Source organism: Lepidochelys kempii, chromosome 5, assembly GCF_965140265.1.
Source record: "Lepidochelys kempii isolate rLepKem1 chromosome 5, rLepKem1.hap2, whole genome shotgun sequence".
NCBI lineage: Eukaryota > Metazoa > Chordata > Testudines > Cheloniidae > Lepidochelys > Lepidochelys kempii.
Genome location: NC_133260.1, coordinates 97,243,022 through 97,262,681, shown reverse-complemented (window position 1 = coordinate 97,262,681; position 19,660 = coordinate 97,243,022). Strand labels below are relative to the sequence as shown.

Sequence of the window (19,660 nt, the reverse complement as noted above, 5' to 3'; positions counted from 1 at the left end):
GCTGTCACGGGCCAGAGGCAGGTATCTAATTACAGTGTAGACATACACATAGACTCTTAATGCAAGGAAATCAACATGCAAATCATCATATTTCTAATCCTGCAACACTGAATCTCTCTTTTTGGCTGACCTTGAAGGTTGAGACATTAAGATTCATACAATGACACCCACATACTTACTTCTCACACAGTGGAAGATCTTGAAACCTTGTAATAGGATGGCCTGCCCCTTTAGGAGCCAAGAGTCCCTGGGGCTAGCCAGCCCTCTTCAATCAGCCCCTCTTGCCCCAGAGTCAGCTGCCTTCTAACATAAGGCGGCTGAACTAAATGGGGTCAAGTGACAGCCTGAAGCACGTGGGCCTCATAAAAGGGCTGAGAAAACTCAGTTTGAGAGAGGAACCACAGGGAATAAGTTGAGCTTATGTGGAAAGCCCTGAAGTAGGGTCTGGAAGGACTCCAGGGAAGCAGCCTGGGAGTCAGCACTTTCTCCCAGAGAAGAGACACTTAGGGTACATCTACATTGCAATTAAAAACCCACAGCTGGCCCATGCCAGCTGACTCGGGCTCACAGGGCTCAGGCTAAGGGGTTGTTTAATTGTGGTGTAGATGTTTGGGTTTGAGCTGAAGCCCAAGCTCTGGGACTTTCCCCCTCGCAGGGTCCCAGAGCTTGGGCTCTACCCAAAGTGTCTACACCAAAATTAAGCACCCCCAAGACCGAGTCAGCTGGCATGGGCCAGGCGTGGGTGTCTAACTGCAGTGTAGACATACCCTTAAAGGTAGCCCAGAAGCCTGGAGGGTGGGCTGAAGAGAAGCCCAAGCAGGGTAGAAGAACCTCTTGTTTGTTTGGACTTTTGTTACCCCATGTGGGAATTGAACTCTGAGAGTAATGCAGCAGGAGAGGTTAGCCATGTGAATCCCCAGAAGAGACAAAAATTTAAAAAAAAACCTGGTGAGGGCAAATTGAGACAGGGAGTGCCTGTGGCGCCATTCTCAGAATCACAGGTGCTATAGGGCAGTCATGGCCTATGACAACTTGACACCCCCTCCCATCATGACACCCCCTCCAATCAAGGAAGAATTATGGGGCAGAGAGATACAGACACCTTCTTTGGCTGGGGAACATCTACCTTGCCAAACTAGTGTATGGAGGGGTATGCTGAACTCCTTTTAGCAATAGGGAAAGGAGTGGAGGACATCCTCCACCTGCTGGTGACAAATCACAAGCAGACACAGACAATCCTCTTGCAGTTGTGGGAGGGCCAACAAAAGCAACAGTGGCTGGAAATACCCCAGCACCAGCCTGGGACAAATGCTCTGGTGTGCTTCAGGTGTGGAAAAGTGGAGCACAGGAAAGAGGGTGGTGATATGTTTTTCCTGTGGGGAGACCGAAGATATTAAAAAGCTCTGTCCCACTTAGTACTTGAACTGTGGAAAGAAGGATTGTACCAAGGGGACAATTAGGGGCCTAGGAATAGGGAGCAGGACTAAAAGCTGCAGAGGCTGAGCCTCAAGATCCAGTTAAGGCAGATAGAAGCAGAAAGGAATCGCTTGGAAAAGCAGCTGACCCAGGAGGGGCAGGCAAAGAGGACTCTGGAGAACCAAGTTTTTGCCCTTCAACAGCAGGTACAAGTTCTGGAGAAAAAGTGCAGGGCTGAGAACACAGAGAAACACTGTGATAATAATGGGGGCAACTACAGAGGCTGGAGAAGCAACAGACTCTGAAGTCATGGCAGTGCCTGATATGTCAGAGATAGTGGAGGAAGTTGGAAGTGGAAGAAGTTGCAGGAGATGCTCCTGAAAAGGGATCAATTAAAAAGAGACCTGGAAGAGAGACACTCTTCCTATGTTAGTGCTGTGGCACAAGCCATAAAGCAGGAGCTGATCTGGGAAGGAGAACCACTGTGTGGAATTGGCTGCCTTGGAGAAAGCCACACAGCAGGCTCTGAAAGAGAAAAAGGAGTTGGCTGAGGGGAAACAGTGCTTGGAATTACAAGTAATGATGCTGCAATGTGACATGGAAGATTTGGTCCCCAAATCTCCAACATGGAGAAAGTGTGCTGGGAAAAAGACCAGTTGATCTCAGATGTTAGCCAGCTAAGAGAAGAGTAGGAGAGATGGCAGCCAGGAAAACAGCCTGTCCAAGCTTGACGTATGGCTGTAAATGGTAGAACTTGCCCTGGGGCCAAGCAAAGCTTTAGGGAGAGAGGGAGAGAAATGTGTAACAGGGTGGCCTGCCCCTTTCAGGGCCAGGAGACCTGTGTCTGCTAGCCAGCCCTGTTCAATCAGCCTGCCTTTGCCAGAATTAGCTACTTCCCAGCCTAAGGGCACTGGACTAATTGTGTTGAAACACCTGGGTCTCATAAAAGGGATGGGAAAAGTCCATCTGGAAGACAAACAACTTATGAAACCTTCATTAACACAAATGAGACTGAACAGAGGTAATTGACGACAAACTTTGGCCTGCTATATTTATATCAGAGATAACATTATTACAATAGCCTCTGTGCCCAGGCCAATATATTTCATAATCAACAAAAAGATCACACTTGTATAGCAAATGAAAGAGATCGTAATACAAACCAACAATCCATCATACTCACAGATTCTCTGTGCGCCATACACTCCATCAGCATTTGAAATAGATGAATGGACTGTTTCTGCCCAAAATTAAAGGTGTTCTGAATCATTATTGATATCTCCTCCTTCAGCTGAGGGAGCAAGTCTCTGAGGAACAAATAAATACACAGACAAGAATAAATTGTACCGTAGGATGCCTCATCTGACTGATCTCTTTGTCAGATGTTACACTGACAGAAGAAACTTGTGAGAACAGAGTAGACCAGTGGATACAGCAATGCATACTTTGTCTTCAGTACGATATTGCCTTCACCTTTCACAGTACCACTCATGCATAACAAAGGCAGGACATAACCAATATACAATATTAAATATTTATTTAATACTGTATTTAAACGTTATGAACCCATGTAAACGCAATCAATGGCAAAGCTAATTAGTTTGAAAAGTATTATGAATGGAGCTAGTAAAAAATTTAAACAATTTCATGAAAAACTGAGATTTCAAACTTGCTTTTGCAATTTTTTTCTACCTTTTTAATTAAATTTTGTGAACATAATTTAAGTTGCTTGGTATTTTACTTTCCGTTTATTATTTTCTGGGTTTTTTATTGTTATCTTTTTTCATCTTTTTTCATTTCTCCTTTCATTTTCCAGTAAGTTTTTTTAACTAATTTCTTTTTAATGACAAGAAAAATAATGGAAAAAAAGGAAAGGGAGGGAGAAGAAAATAAAAAGAGCAGGCAAAAAAGATATAAAAGTAAGTTACCAAAAATATGAAAACATGATTCCAAAAATTATACTCTAAAAAGCTAACAAACAACATCAAAGAGAGATATAGAACAAAATATATACCACAAATGTTTAAATAATGACAACGTTGTGAATAAGTCCATGAACATTTTCAAAAATGGACAATTGTTCATTAACATTTTTGATTTATAAAAAAACCCATTTTCCCATGAAAAAAATAAAAATTATTTTAAAAAATCCACATTTGTTTAGATTTGAGGTGCATTGCTGGCTCTGAGCTAAGGTTGGGGTTGGGCATAGATGTGGGCCTTAATTAGAGGCTCCTGGCATGTTGGGACAGCATACTAGGTTTAGTATTGGGGCCAAAAGGGAACCCCAAACTCGGCTCAGAATTAGGGACAGATTGCAGATGAGGGACAGAGATACAATATGGCCAGATGGCAGACCCAGGAAGATGTGGGCCCCAGGTTGTTAGAATTGAAAAGTGTGGAGAGGGGTCAGGATTATGCTTGGAAACTAAGACCTAGGGTTCAGTTTTGATCTGCATGGGGACCTCAAATCAGGTTTAGGGATGAGGTCAGATGGGGGCCTCAACTCAGGAAAATGGCTGGGACAGGATGAAGTCCCCATGCTAGGGTGAGCATTGGGACCAGATAGGGGCCCTGGGCTAGGGAAAAATCAGCTGATGATGCAGGGCTGGGGTTAGAGTTGGTGCTGGTTATTAACAAAGATTGGGACCAATTGTTGGCCCTGGGGGTGGGTTAGGGATAGGGCCAATGGTGATCCTGGGCTAGGTTTGGATTTGGAGTCAAGTGCTAGCCACTGTCAAGTATTATGGTTGGGACTGGCTGGAAGTCCAGCACCCACAATCAGTGTCAAGGTCAGTACTGGACATGGTATTCTATGGGTAAGTTTCTGTTAAGGTTCAAGCTTGTCTATGGCCCTGGCCTACAGTTGGGGCTGGGGTCAGTTGGTGGCCATGGCTGAAGGTCACAACAGGGTTAAGGCCACGGCTGCAGATTAGGGTCAGAGCAGGACCTGTGGGGCTCACCAGGGATAAGGTCAGATTTGGGGCCTGCAGATGTCCATGGTGTTATGGCTTGGAATGGAGCGCACAGGTCCATGGGGATAAGATTGGGGCTGAAGTCCGCAAGCATCCCTGGGAGTGATGTCGATGTTGAAATGAGTCGATGACTTCAGGATAGAGTAGAGGTTGGGCCCACAGGCAGACCCAGGCTAGTGTCAAGGTTGGAAGCTACTGCCTTACTCCACACTAAACAGCCTGAGAAGGTGCTTACCTTCTCTTTGTGGGCTAGCATCAGGGACAAGACTGATCTGTGATCCTGGGCTTGGGTTACGGCGGGGGCCCGTGAAGAGCCAGGGACACAATCATGGTTTGGGCCAGAGGGTGACCCAGGAAAAGATTAAAAATGAAGTGGCCGGCTGGCCCCAGGAGAGGGTTGCATTTGAAGTTTGGACCCACAGAAGTTCATGATCAGTGCCCATAGAGATCACCAGACAAGGGTTATGGATGGGGTCTACATATGTCTCAAGGATAGGATTGGACATACAGCCAGTAGAGCTCCTTGGGTTCGGGTTCAGGCTGCAGAAGTCAGACCTAGGATTGAAGCTGGGGTTGCATCAGTGTCCTAACATTGGCCCGAAGGCCTCCTACTAACCACAAATATAACTCTAGCCCAAGGAAGACTACAGGTTTCTAGCAACCAGAAGTCTTAGGTCTAGGATTAGAGTTGGGGTTGCCAGAGGGACCTGGACTAGGGTTACAGTCAGTGACCTAACACTGGCCTCCACTAACCACAAATATTGCTCTAGCCCAAGGAAGGCTACAGACTCAAATCACAACCCTAGGCTAGAAAGGACAACAGACACCAAACCTGACCCTGGAATGGTGAGGACTACAGGATCCAACTATAACCCTAGACCAGTGAGACATACAGGACCCAAATCTAGACTGAGTACAGCAAGCCATACAGGACCCAATCCTAATGCTACCCTGGACATACCTCCAATTCCATCCCCTAGCTGGGGGAGGCCTCTGACTTCCAACTCAAACCCAAGACAAGAAGAATTATGGCCTCCAATCCTAATGCTATTCCAAGAAGGCCTAAGACTGACAGACCTAACTGTGCATGGGGATACTTCCAGACCATAATACTAGCTTAGACAGAACTATGGGGCCAATGCTAACCCTAGCATGGGGAGTGTGCTACAGCCTTCAACCCTAACCCTACCTCTAGCCTAGTCTCAACCATAACAATATCTCTGAGACATAATGATACAAACTCTAAATCTAGAAAAAGGATGCTGACTGGTCCAAACAAAATTATAACTGAAGAAGCCTATAGGCCCAAACATTAACATTAACCCAGTGACACCTAGGATCACAAGCTCCAACTATAGACTGGGCAGAGCTATGGGCCCAAGCATTAATACTGGCCCACAGATGCCTAGGGGTCCCAACACTAACCCTAATCTATGGACATCTATGGTCTCCAACTCTATCCCTCACCCAGAGAGGCCTCCATACTACAACCCTAACCCATGCTTGCAAAAGCCTGCAAGCCCCAACCTAATTAGCTAATGTGAAGCCAATTTTTAAAAAGGGCTCCTGGCAACTACAGGCCAGTAAGGCTCACTTCAGTACTGGGCAAATTGGTTGAAACTATCATAAAGGACAAAATTGTCTGATACATAGATGAACATAATTTGTTGGGAAATAGTCAACATGGTTTTTGTAAAGAGCAATTGTGCCTCACCAATCTACTAGAATTCTTTAAGGGGATCAACAAGCATGTGGACAAAGGAGATCCAGTGGATATAGTGTATTTAGATTTTCAGAAAGCCTTTGACAAGGTCCCTCACCAAAGGCTCTTAAGCAAAATAAGCAGTCATGGGAAAAGAGGGAAGGTTCTCTCATGAATTGGTAAGTGGTTAAAAGATAGGAAACAAAGGGTAGGAATAAATGGTCAGTTTTCAGAATGGAGAGAGGTAAATAGTAGCATCCCCCAGGGATCTGTATTGGGCCCAGTCCTATTTAACAGATTCATAAACAATCTGGAAAAAGGGGTAAATAGTAAGGTGGCAAAATTTGCAGATGATACAAAACTACTCAAGATAGTTAAAGCAGACTGCGAAGAGTTACAAAGGGATCTCACAAAACTGAGTGACTGGGCAACAAAATGGCAGATGAAATTTAATGAAGATAAATGCAAAGTAATGCACATTGGAAAACATAATCCTAACTATAAATATATAATGATGGGGTCTAAATTAGCTGTTACCACTCCAGAAAGAGATCTTGGAGTCATTGTGGATCGTGCTCTCAAATATCCACTCAATGTGCAGTGGCAGTCAAAACAGCGAACAGAATGTTGGGAATCATCAAGAAAGGGATAGATAATAAGACAGAAAATATCATATTGCCTCTATATAAAGCCATGGTAAGCCCACACCTTGAATACTGCATGCAGATATGGTCGCCCCCATCTCAAAAAAGATATATTGGAATTGAAAAAGGTTCAGAAAAGGGGAACAAAAATGATTAGGGATATGGAACGGCTTCCGTATGAGGAGAGATTAATAAGACTAGGACTTTTCAGCTTGGAAAAGAGGTGACTAAGGAGGAGGAGATGATAGAGGTCTATAAAATCATGAGTGGTATAGAGGAAGTAAATAAGGAAGTGTTATTTACTCCTCCTCATAACACAAGAACTAGGGGTCACCAAATGAAATTAATAGACAGCAGGTTTAAAACAAACAAAAGCAAGTATTTCTTCACACAATGCACACTCAACCTGTGGAACTCCTTGCCAGAGGATGTTGTGAAGGCCAAGACTATAACAGGGTTCAAAAGGGAGCTAGATAGATTCATGGAAGATAGATCCATCAATGGCTGTTAGCCAGGATAGTCAGGGATGGGGTGACAGGGCATGGATCACTTGATAATAACATGTCCCTTCATTCCCTTGGGGCACCTGCCATTGGCCACTGTCAGAGGACAGAACACTGGGCTTGATGGACCTTTGGTCTGACCCAGTATGGCCATTCTTATGTTCTTAACCCTAACCTTGGAAAACCTCTGGCCTCCAACCCTAGCCCTAGACCTATACCTGGGCCAGGGAAGAGTATGGGCCCAAACCCTTATTCATAGCACATGGAGACCTATACATTCAAACACTAACTCCAGAATAAGGAGACCTTCAACTCTAACCCTGGCCCAGCAAGGACTACACATAGGAATGTGAAGAACCACAGGAGGAGCAGATGTGAGGCTGGGGGAGCTGAACTGGCATGGGGTGAACTAAGAGGCTAGGGGATGGGGAATGAATTTATGGGGACTGGGTGGGCTGACCTACTGGGGGTTGGGATTGTGGGGGGACAGAATTAATTGCTGGACAGAGGACAAGCAGATTTGTAAATGAGAGCTCCTTCAGCAGCAGCCGAAAATCACCTTGCCCAATATATTTAGGATGGTGGGTAACACTAATTGTCTCAAATAAAACACACACTGACGATGTGCAAGAGGATTCCAAAAATTAAAAAATGGATCACCAAAAAATTAAAATTTTATATATTAACTATTTAACAATAATCTCATTATTTTTGTGCAAATCTTGCTATTTTTTATCACAAGGGAAATTCCATCCGAGAGGTTAAGTCTAGGGAAAGGTCACAGGGGCTGGAGAGGTTGTCATCAGGGGTGAGATCAGAACTCTGCACTTCCTGGCAAAGACTACTTCACTACAGTTCTCATAATTGTCTTTGATTTGGAGATAAGCATTTTCACTACCACCACACAATAATTAAAAAAAAAAAAAGTGGTGCAGCCTGCAGCTACTCACCCTGTATCTACTGTGTGTTTATGAATAAAAGCCAGAAGATCTGCAGCTCGGCCAGTGCCCTCGCAGACCACCACAGGGACAGCAGGAGTATCCCTCACATACTCCCAAACCATTAGGATCACGTTTGGGCCTCCTTCTACCACTAGCCCAACCACCGGTACACCTTGGCCCATTCCTGTTTCAAACCACACACAACCGTTACTAACAGCAAAGTTATCACTCCCACAGTACACATCATAAACATAGGTTTGTCAACTTGTACCCACAAAAAATATCTCATAGAAATCATGTTTTTAATTGATAAAAACAAAACAATGCCTTTATTTCTCCCACCTTGTGTCAGGCATTTCAAGGCTGTCTCAAGGGAACTCTGCCATTAAAACAAAAGATTATTGAGAAACTGTGCACAAGATTATAAGCAGGCCTGGGCATTGACTCATGAGGAAGAAAATGGGGCACAAGAAGCCTTCCCTTCCCTTGCATGGCCTGCAATAGCAGTTCTTGTGAGTTTTGCTTGCAAAATTTGTGCATGCATAGAAAAAGTGACTATGCATATAAATATTTGCACACACTCATGAGCAACCGGGGGCTTTTTTTAAAAAATTGTCTATATGTTATGTATTCTTGGGAGAGGTGATTTTAATAATTTGAAATAGCTGGTAGTTGGGTAATGGTACAGTAAACAAAAATGGACATAGCAAATGAAAACCTAATATACAATAATTAAGAATTCTATTTTTTTATATCTAAAACTGAACAGGAAACAAAAAACATGAATGGATTCAAGAGATTCTTGGATGCGTCTCTGTGCTAATAAGAGGTGAGTAGGTAAAAGGAAGGAAGGACTTAACAATTACAATTGACCTAATGGTGTTTCTTTCTAACATACCTTCTGATTTGCTCATTAGACCAGTATCAAGCTTTCCATAAATCACTGATGATGGTCTTATTACATGAAAATAAGTACTTTACACAGGCTACAAATACCTATTTGATGGTGTCTTTAACTCAGACATAACTGAGGTATTAAATGTGCAAACAATTCCACAATGGAAATGAAAGTTGTGAAACTTGCCTTTCGCTTATTTCACAGACACAAAAGATTGATTGGATATTTTTTCAATTCCTCTTTTGCAACTAGTTATTGCACTGTTTGCCAACAACAAAAATGACAGTTGTGGAATGCAAAAGAATTGCACAGTGAGATTGCAAAACGTGAATTTCACTGTATTTGACATTTTTTTCTCTTTATAAATGTCTGGTAAATATTTGAGAAAAAGTTATCAGTGCTGTCATAAAGAGTTATGAAACAGAAGCCATGCTCTACTCTGGCTTTCTAGAACTCCAGGTCAACATTTTCAATTTTTGGGTGCCCAGTTTGACAGGCTTTAAATGGGTCTGATTTTCAGTGTATAATATCAGAGTCATCACAGAGGTCCCAAACTGGGAAATCAAAAACACCCAAAGTCATTAGTGATTTTTGAAAAAAAATTGTTCCTTTCCTTCCCCTTCCCCCCCTTTGAGTATTTATGGCTTGATCCTTCAAGATGCTGAGCCATCCTCATTCCCAGTGAAATCCATGGAAGTAGAAGACACCCAGCATATCACAGGAAGTCCTCAGCATCTTAAAAATCTTTTAACCTGTGATAAATTTGACATCACAATACTCACCAGTGTGTATTTTCTGAAGGTTTAAGTATTTCTCAAGATTCCTCCTGAGCTTCATCTCATTGCCATATTTTCCCACTGTCCCATCATCTGCCAGTACGAAATGGGAGTGCGTGCTGTTGAGGGTGCTCAGCTTGCTAAGAGGATTGCTGAGAGTTTGATATAGGCGAACTACCTGAGAAAATCAAAAGGAGGCTGAAGTAAAGTCACCTGGCACATGACCTAACTTTTATATACTTCATTGTTACATGATAAACTTGTAAAAGTTTCTACCACACCTAGGGGAAAATTCTCTACATCATTCTATGGGAGGCTACAACTGGTCTATCCTCTCACCATTCATGGCACTCCAGTGGAAAGTACACTGGAATCAAGATCTGGAAAATAACAATGTCCAAAATTATTTTTTCTGTGTACCGCTGCTTGGCCTCACTGTGTGGACCAGACTGTGGTATGCTTACTCACACTGAATAGTACCTTACTCCATGTCAAGTCCCGTTGAAGTCAATTTGAGGATTAAGAAACTACCAAATGTGAGTAAAAGTATTACTGTCTGGCCCTATATTGTGAAAGACAACTATGCCATTTTAGTATTATTTTAGAGAATATATACATGATCCCAGATTATTTATTCATTCATTCATTTATGGCCATTTTTACATTCTGAATTCTAGATGAATGGAAATCTTTAAAAAATAGTAAACCTTCAAGTCTGTGTAATATATAGTCAATGGAAGATATCATTATTATGGAGTCACTGATTACTACCCCCTCACTCAAGTTTTCAGAATTTTCAGCTTATTTTGTAAAAAATCTTAATAAAATGGTAAACACAAAACTTACAAAGTAAACTTTGAACACTATTTGAATTTTTCATGGTGTTTTGATGAAAATTGGCTTCACACAGAAAAAGTAATAGTTCCAAAATAGTTCCTTTCTTAAAGTATTTTATGGGATTATCTCACTTTTTTGGGATCCCTTTGCAAAAAAACCTATAGCACTCTGTGCTTTGCACCACATATTGCTCTTCATCTGCTGATTAATAAAATATCAGTTATGAACCCTGTCCTAGAAGGCAACCTAATATGAGCTGCGACCTCATTTTACAAATAAGTTAATAGAGAAGTTATACAATGATATTTCGGAAATAGAACCCAGGGCTCTAACATGTCAGCACATATCTTATCTAGTCAGCCACACTGCCTTTCACGATGAATGTGCTTTGAATATCCTATCTAATCACAAAATCATACTCTTAGCCCAGAGCCAGAGCTATAGCCCAGCATTCCTGGTATCCAGCTATCTAGCAAACAGTTGTGTAACCCACAGAAAAAGTTTGTGCCAAATCTACCTCTAGCAGCTGAGCCTTAAGTAGACACAAGCAATTACTATTGCACATCAAGTGATAGAGATTTAAACTGAGGGACAAGGGTTCAAACCCTGCTGTCCCCTCTCTGAGATGTTGTTATGGATGTCCACATATAACAGATTTTGTTTTTAGAGTTTTGTTTTAAAAAAGAACTAGTTTATTTAAGTCACACAATGAGAAAATATCCTATAACACATATTTGTAATTAAGGACTACTACAATTTGTAAATTATAGTGTTACACACCAAAATACAGGTGTTTTATATTTCAGCCATTTGCATCTCCCCCTCTTCTCTCTTTGACCCTAGGGGCCAACCCTCTACAAAAAAAAAAAAAACCTAGGAAATGAACACAAAAACTTCTCTTCGGGTATGTCTATACTACCCGCTGGATCGGCGGGCAGCTCAGTGATAACTTGCTCTCTAGCACAAAATCTTAACGGTAACCTCAGCAATGTTAAGGCATTATTAATTATTAGTAGTATTATTATTGTCATTTGTATTACCATAGCACTTAGGAGGCCTAATCATGCTCAAAAGTGCACGTTTGATGAAGCTGGCATACATATTTTTTTTTCGTATCTGTCGGAAATGGAAGTGAAAGCCTTATGGAGTGCAGGAGTGAGTTATCGACAGTGTTGCAGACAATATGAAAGCAGCAAGAAATGCAGGAGAATTTCCCCTTAACTTGTTATTTCCATACTTTTTAGGTTTTGAGTTGGTGGGGCATTCCCAGTCATCCTTAACTGTCATTAAACAAAGTTTTTATGGGCTTAATACTATTAGTGCTGGTTGGGAATTTGCTGTCAATATTTTTTTTAGGATTGTCATAAATATAAAGGGAAGGCTAACCACCTTTAAATCCTTCCTGGCCAGAGGAAAAACCCTTTCACCTGTAACAGGTTAAGAAGCTATAGATAACCTTGCTGGCACCTGACCAAAATGACCAATAAGGAGACAAGATACTTTCAAAGCTGGGGGGGGGGGGAAACAAAGGGTTCTCTCTGTCTGTGTGTTGCTTTTTCCGGGACCAGAGCAGGAATGCAGGTCAGAACTCCTGTAAAGAGTTAATAAGCAATCTAGTTAGATATGCGTTAGAGTCTGTTTTGTTTAAATGTCTGATAAAATAAGTTGTGCTGAATGGAATGTATATTCCTGTATTTGTCTCTTTTTGTAACTTAAGGTTTTGCCAAGAGGGATTTTCTATGTTTTGAATCTGATTACCCTGTAAGGTATTTACCATCCTGATTTTACAGAGGTGATTCTTTTACTTTTTCTTCGATTAAAATTCTTCTTTTAAGAACCTGATTGCTTTTCCCTTGTTCTTAAGATCCAACAGTTTGGGTCTGTGTTCACCTATGCAAATTGGTGAGGATTTTTATCAAGCCTTCCCCAGGAAAGGGGGTGTAGGGCTTGGGGAGATTTTGGGGGGAAAGACATTTCCAAGTGGCCTCTTTCCTGGTTATATTTGTTAGATGCTTAGTGGTGGCAGCAATAAAGTCCAGGGACAAAAGGTAAAATAGTTTGTACCTTGGGGAAGTTTTAACCTAAGCTGATAAAAATAAGCTTAGGGGGTTTTCATGCAGGTCCCCACATCTGTACCCTAGAGTTCAGAGTGAAAAAGGAACCTTGACAAGGATAAAATGTATTTTTTACAAAACTGAAATTTTCCACAGGAAAAAAGTAAATTTTTCCTAATATTTTTAATTTTTCCATTTGAAAAAATTGAAACAAACATTTCATTTCAGGTCTACACTTGACTGAGCTACTGTAGTGCCTTATGGGCACCTGTAATGTGAGTGCTTTATGCCTTTATTCCCTCCATGGGCTGGACTACTTCTTTCATGATGCATGGCAGTTTCCCATCTGGCCACCAAAAATTAAGATACAATACAGTGGAAACCAACAAGTGGATAAGAAAGCTGGCAGACTCTTGTACAATTGACTGAACAAAAAGTTAATTAACTCACATCTTTTCCAATCAAGTCCCTCTGGTTCTCAATGATACCCCAAGGAGGGATTCCAATGGCACAGACCTTTCTCAAATATTGAGAGGCATGAGCTTTCAGGGCATCCCCCACATGCCTGGACACTCCTAAATAGATAATCATCATTATTATTATTCTACATTTGAATTCCTGCTACACAACTGTGATCAACACTTCCAAAGTTGCTTCCATCATCTATTTTACTCTGTAGTTATTTTTAATGTAAGTGTAATTATAATTATACACTCTATTGTTATACTTCATATAGATTACAGCAGTGGTTCTCAAACTTGTGTACTGGTGACCCCTTTCACATAGCAACCCTCTGAGTGCGACCTCCCTCATAAATTTAAAAAAACACTTTTTTGTATATTTAACACCATTATAAAAGCTGGAGGCAAAGCGGGGTTTGGGTTGGAGGCTGACAGATCGTGACTCCCCCTCCCATGTAATAACCTTGCGACCCCTGAGGGGTCCCGACCCCCAGTTTGAGAACCCCTGGATTATAGGAAAAGTGAGGTTTAATTAATGGACACAATAATATAGTGCCCCATTCTTCCAGACTTGCTCATGCTTAACATTACACGTGTGTGTAACCAATGGGACTATTCACATGCATAATGTTAAGCGTAAGTGTTTTCAGAAATAAGGTCAAAATGGATCTCTTCTTCAGGACTTACTTTTTAAAGTATTGAATCTAATTTTTATTTTTAACCATTTAAATAACTTTGAATGGATATCAAAGTTGATGTGCCCCAATTTTTGAGAACTTTTTTCAAAATAAACTAATTGTTTTTGAATATTTTCACCCAGAAGAAACCTGTTATTTTATAAAAGTCCTACATAACAAATCAGCAGCCTCACACTGAGGAGAAACTCTACACTTAATAAAATAACTTGAGTAAAAAAACCAAAAAAAATGGATAAGGAAACATTTCACTTTCAAATTTTCAAGCAGTTATGACAACTAACAGCAATTAAAAATTATTTTAATATTATAAAAAAAATACCTTGACTGTGACCTTTTCTGATTTTTGAATTATAGAATAGCTAAAAAACTAATGCATCTTTCTTTCCCTTGTCTATTATCCCCTTCCAACCTCTTCTAATACACACTGAAACAGTAATTTCAAAACTGAAAGTTCCTCAGCCCACAGTATGATGAATGCCAGCCAGTGATTCAAGGCCTGATCCTGATCAATAGGGAGCACGCACACTTAGAACTGGAAAATTGCTATAAAAATGGTATGAGAGTATAAACATCACCAATTCACTTTGTTAGTATTCCCAACCCTCCTTTGGTTTATTCCAAACAGGGATTTAATGTGGTTTAAGTAATCCACTTCAAATTCACATCTTTAGTTAATATGGATTAATTTCCCTGAATGTCCCTGTGCAGACAAGCCCTTAGTTAAAAGGTCTGACCCTCAACTGGTGTAAGTCAGCATTGCTACACTGATTTTCAGAAAGCTATACTGATTTACACTAACTCAGGGGTTCTCAAACTGGGGTTTGGGACCCCTCAGGGGGTCACGAGAAGATCTGGCCCACTGTGAATAGTTTGCAAATAACTCATTGTCTGAAATCTGTGTGTTTACAAAGTGTTTTAACAATTTTGAAAAAGCTAATCTGTTAAAAAAAAAAGTCTGTTTGCAGAGCCGTTACAGATAACAGAAAAATGATTACATTAATCTAATAATTTATAATGTTATGAACAATTACTCTAGAGTTCAGTGATATGGCAAAGTCCATCCCATAGATTTTATAATCTAATTATTATCGCCATTTCCATTATGGGATATTGCACTATAGCAGGGTAGTATAGGTCATTGCGAGGTTCCCCTAGATCAGCATGTTCCCTAAGTGAGATGACTACACTGAATACAACTAAAGAAACAAGATTATTTCAGCATTTGAGGAATGTAAAGAGTGACTCTTCAGGGAGTTTCAGTGCATTCACAGGTTAGTTAACAGAGCACCATAATTTAAAATGCTCACACTTATAAACCTGAATGAAATCTAAATAAATGAAATTTTGTTTAAAACAAACACTTGACCAAAATAGCTAGCAGTTGATACAGTATTAGGACTCCAACCATTTTACTAAAATAGATCAAAATCTATTCTAAGTCAAGCACTCCAGCCAACTCCAATTGGTCTGCAGTTTGCTTCTTATTTCATGCATAACACGATCAGGTCTTTTTTCATAGAAAGTATTAAAAATACTGGTCAAAACTGGAGCAGCCTGATGACACACCCATGTCTACTATACCCTCAGAATATCTATTTTCTTTTATTTTTATTTCCAAATTATAGTTTCTTATTTTGTGTTATAAGTAACCCCAAATTACTGCATTACATCAATACATTGTATCACCCCTCAAGTTTGTACGTCTGAGAAAAACAAAGAGCAAGTATTAGATGAAAAGCCAGATAGATAAAAAGAATTACCACTGTTGATGCCTTCTGTTATTATCCATGCTCCTGTAGTCTCAGCCGCTTTGACCAACCCTTTGCTGAAAACCTGTTTGACCTTAGATGGAAGCTTGAAGTTTTGGATGCCTCCATGAACAGAGATCACTAGCTTTGGCAGCTCCATCTGCCATTCTTTCAGCATCAGATGTAATAGCTGGTCCAGCTTGGTGTCATAAGAGGTTCTAATATACTGGAAGAAACACACTCGTGTATATTGCATGTTTTTTAAATAACCAAAACTAGACATGGTGGCACCTTAGAAAGTACTCAGTTCTAAAGTCTTCAAGACCTTGTTGTGAAAGTTCTAATGTTTCACAAAGAAAGGGACTTTAAAAAATGAGACCTACTGAGAATAGCATAAAAGTGTCCAAGTCATTGAGACATACATATAGCCATATAAATCTCCCTAGTTTGCAAGGTCTTAGTGATGTTCCATAGCTGTGCTTGTGGTAAGAAAAAAAAGAATGCAAATGGGGTTCTAATACTGAAATATCAAACTTCAGTGAACTCATAACAAGAAATATATCCACACCTCACCTAAAAATTTCCCTCCTTGGAATAATGATGTCCACAAACCCATGACATTGGATCTTTGCTCTATGCAGCCTTGGTGCGGACAAAACCTGTCAATCAGAGGCAGGGGAGGTGTGGCTCCACCTATGAGACACTGCCATTTGAGACACTTCCATAGCCTATAAGAATTAATCACAAATCAGTAAAAAAAATTTTTTTCAAAAAGCATTAAACTAAAAAGAACAATACTCCTGCAGATCAAGGAATTCAATAAATAACACTGAGTGCCAGTTAATAATCCCAAATCTTTTCCCAGTTAACATCCCACTCAGGATGTGTTGGATCTGTGGACCTCATTACTCCAACAAAGGAAATTTTCAGGTAAGGCGCAGATAAATTTCTCTATTCTTATTTGTAATGAGGTCCTCAAATCCATGACATTGCAATTTTCATAGCTGTATCCATTTGAGGGAGGGGATGGGGCGAACCTCTATATACAGTTATGAATAGATGTAAAAGGGATAACCCTTTCCTAATAATTACTGGGATACTACAGCAAGGAGCACCTGACTACCAAAGGCAGCATCAAATCATGACTGATGTCCAGCTTGTAGAATTTAAAGCTAGTATGGACAGATGACCAAGTGGCTGCTTTACCAATTTCTTTGTAGGAAGTGTAAGGTCTTCTGGCCCATGAAGTGACTGCAGTTCTGGAGGACCAAGTTCTGATATTGGAAGATGGAGTTATGCTTTCTCACTTCTATGCTGCTGAGATACCATTTCCAGGTGGCTCAATTACTGAAGATTTCAAAGCCTTCTTTCCCTTTGACACCAGATAATAAAGCATAAAAAGCATTTCTCTCTGTGATCTGAACTGTGCAGTGAATATATCCTTTGAGAGCTCTGCAGACATCCAAAGTATGCCACAGTTTGTCTTTGGGGGTCAACAGAGGTGGGCAGAAGGGTGGAAGAGCAATATCCTGTGCTTTATGGAGTCTGGAGTTAATCTTTAGTATTAAGACAAGGTCAGATTTATGGAAGGTGCAATATTGAGGTTCCAGAAAAAGAGCACCCTACTCTGACACCCTGTGAACAGACATAATTACAATAAAAAGGCCACTTCAATGGTTAGGAATTAATTATACACCTTCATGAGTGGTTCAAATGGAGGGCCTTTAATGGCACTGAGAACCAGGTAAGATGTCATAAAAGAACTTTGTGCAACTGAGAAGGAAGTAGAAGAAAATGTTGCTCTCATAAGAAAAATGCTGGACATCTGGGTAAGGTGAAATTTACTTCTTGTCTGCTGCATTAAGGATGCTAGACAAAGCAGTAACTTGATCTTTGTGAGTCTAAACTGCCAGGCCTAGCTTGAGTCCATCTCAAAGAAATTCAAGAATCTGTAGTATTGATGCAAATGTGAGGAGTGAACTCCTTGTCCTGGTACCAATGGATAATCCTCAACCAGGCCACTGAATACACTGAGTTAGTCAACTTATCTCTGGAAGCTAGAAGTGTGAATATTACTTCTTCTAAGATTTTGGCTCAAGAGGCTCCATTCAAGAACCAGGCACCTAGGTTCAGACTTTCTGGATTCTGACGCATAACCAGACTTTGTAATATCATATCCCCTCTAGGTGAAAAGGGCATGGGAGGTATTTGTACTATGTTAAGGTGGTCAGAGAATCAAGATCTCCTTGGCCAGAATGCAGCTGTGACAACTAGGGGCCAGACATCCCAAGTGGAGAACTAAAGGGTTATACCCCAAAAATGAGCAGTTAAAGCAACTGATTACATACTGTATTATTGTACTATCAAGTAAGGTCTTTTATGAAAACTGGTAATGTTCTGAACTTGATCGCCATTATGAGATATGTATACAGACTGAAATTATGAATCTGTGTATTTGTGTATATGGAAAACTGTGCTCATAATCTGTACTACAACTCCAACTACACTTCCCAGCAGGAGAGTGAACAATCAAGCACGGAGGGGTGGCCCTCACAAGCCGGGTGTTTACATGAAACCAGATTTAAGTAACAGTCCAGCCCAGGAAAAGACAATGATGGACCATTAGAGTTAATGTATGCAGTGTTGTTGTAACTGTGTTGGTCCCAGGGTATTTTAGAGAGACAAAGTGGGTGTGGAAGTATCTTTTACTGGACCATCTTCCGTTGATCAGAGAGACAAAACTTTTGAGCTTATGCAAATCTCCACACCTGAAGTAGAGCTCTGTGTAAGCTCAAAAACTTGTCTCTTTCACCAATAGAAGTTGGTCCAATAAAAGATATTACCTCACCCACCTTGTCTCTCTGTTAGAGTTAATGGAAAACATTGAGACATCCCCCCAAGCTGTCGAAGTTAAGAGGTAGTTTCCCTCCTCTGAATAACCATGAGTTATCATGGGCCAAAAGGGGGAAATAGAAAAGAAAAAGCCTTTTAAAAACAGCTTGCAACTGATGTTTTTTTATTCAGAACCCGAGGAACAGTCTTGAGGTGGGTGACTGTCCATAAATGCTGGATCCATGAATGTGATAGCTAGGGTGTATGCTGGGAAACTGCGTAAAGGCATCAGGGTATTTTATTAGATAAGGGATTTTATTGATGTGAAAGTGTAAAGGCTGAGATTGTGTCTTTATGTTTCTGTGTAACTTGTATATGTTTGCTTTTGCTTTACTATTTCATCTTTGAATCTGTGATTTTTCTATTAAATAAACGTTTTGATTATTTTCATACCAAGCAGGTATCTGGTCTGCAAACTGTATTATTGACTATTGATCTCTGACCCAACTTTGGAGGGTTTATAGTTTAGGGTAAAATTTAACATATCTGCTTAAGCATGCTTATAGAAAGAATAATGGAAGTTCTTGAAACTGTAATAGCAACTAGAAGTATGTAGTTATGAAAAATACACTTGGCTATAGGTCTTAAATATTAAGTATTAAGGGCTTAGAATGAAGCCCATTAGAAGCTGGCAGTTGGCATAAGCCAGCATGAGTAGTATGTGCTTGACCAAAGGTTATGAAATGATACTTGCTTGACCTATGGTTATAAAATTTAGCAATATTTATTTTGTGATCATTTAGTAATGTATTGTGTGATAAGCAGGTAAACCACACATGAACACACGGTATCACCTTAGGGTACTTTTGTAATATAGTAACCATGGAGCTAACTGTGTGGACGTAGTGAAACTTCTGGGACATTAATTGATGCAATTGAGGTATTAATGGTCAGCAGTTTAACTATAGTTAGCCAGAGTACCACATATGGTTGGCTAGAACACCACACACGTGCTGGAATATGTACCTGGACATGTGTCAGATCTGGACCTGGTCATATGTGGGTGGAATAGGAAAAGGTATACAAATGATGTGGTTGTCAGACCTGTTATTGGGACACCAGAACAATTACATGGGACAATGAGGTGGGAAGCCAGGCCCAGCACCTTTCTCTTG

The 19,660-nt window shown here is 40.5% G+C and overlaps 1 protein-coding gene across 4 annotated transcripts in view; it reads right to left on the bottom strand.

Annotated features, from left to right (window-relative positions):
• TRPM6 (transient receptor potential cation channel subfamily M member 6) overlaps positions 1-19,660 on the bottom strand; it is a 161,114-nt gene that overhangs the window by 74,928 nt on the left and 66,526 nt on the right. For 2 of the 4 annotated variants that reach the window (XM_073345123.1, XM_073345124.1), the window contains exons 5-9: positions 15,666-15,879; positions 13,197-13,321; positions 9,862-10,033; positions 8,191-8,365; positions 2,600-2,723 (exon numbers count right to left, since the gene is read on the bottom strand). In XM_073345123.1, coding sequence (XP_073201224.1) covers positions 2,600-2,723; positions 8,191-8,365; positions 9,862-10,033; positions 13,197-13,321; positions 15,666-15,879 — 810 coding nt within the window. Of the gene's footprint in view, positions 1-2,599; positions 2,724-8,190; positions 8,366-9,861; positions 10,034-13,196; positions 13,322-15,665; positions 15,880-16,226; positions 16,301-19,660 lie in introns of those variants that run through there. The other 2 variants (XM_073345125.1, XM_073345127.1) reach the window with 2 other exon arrangements.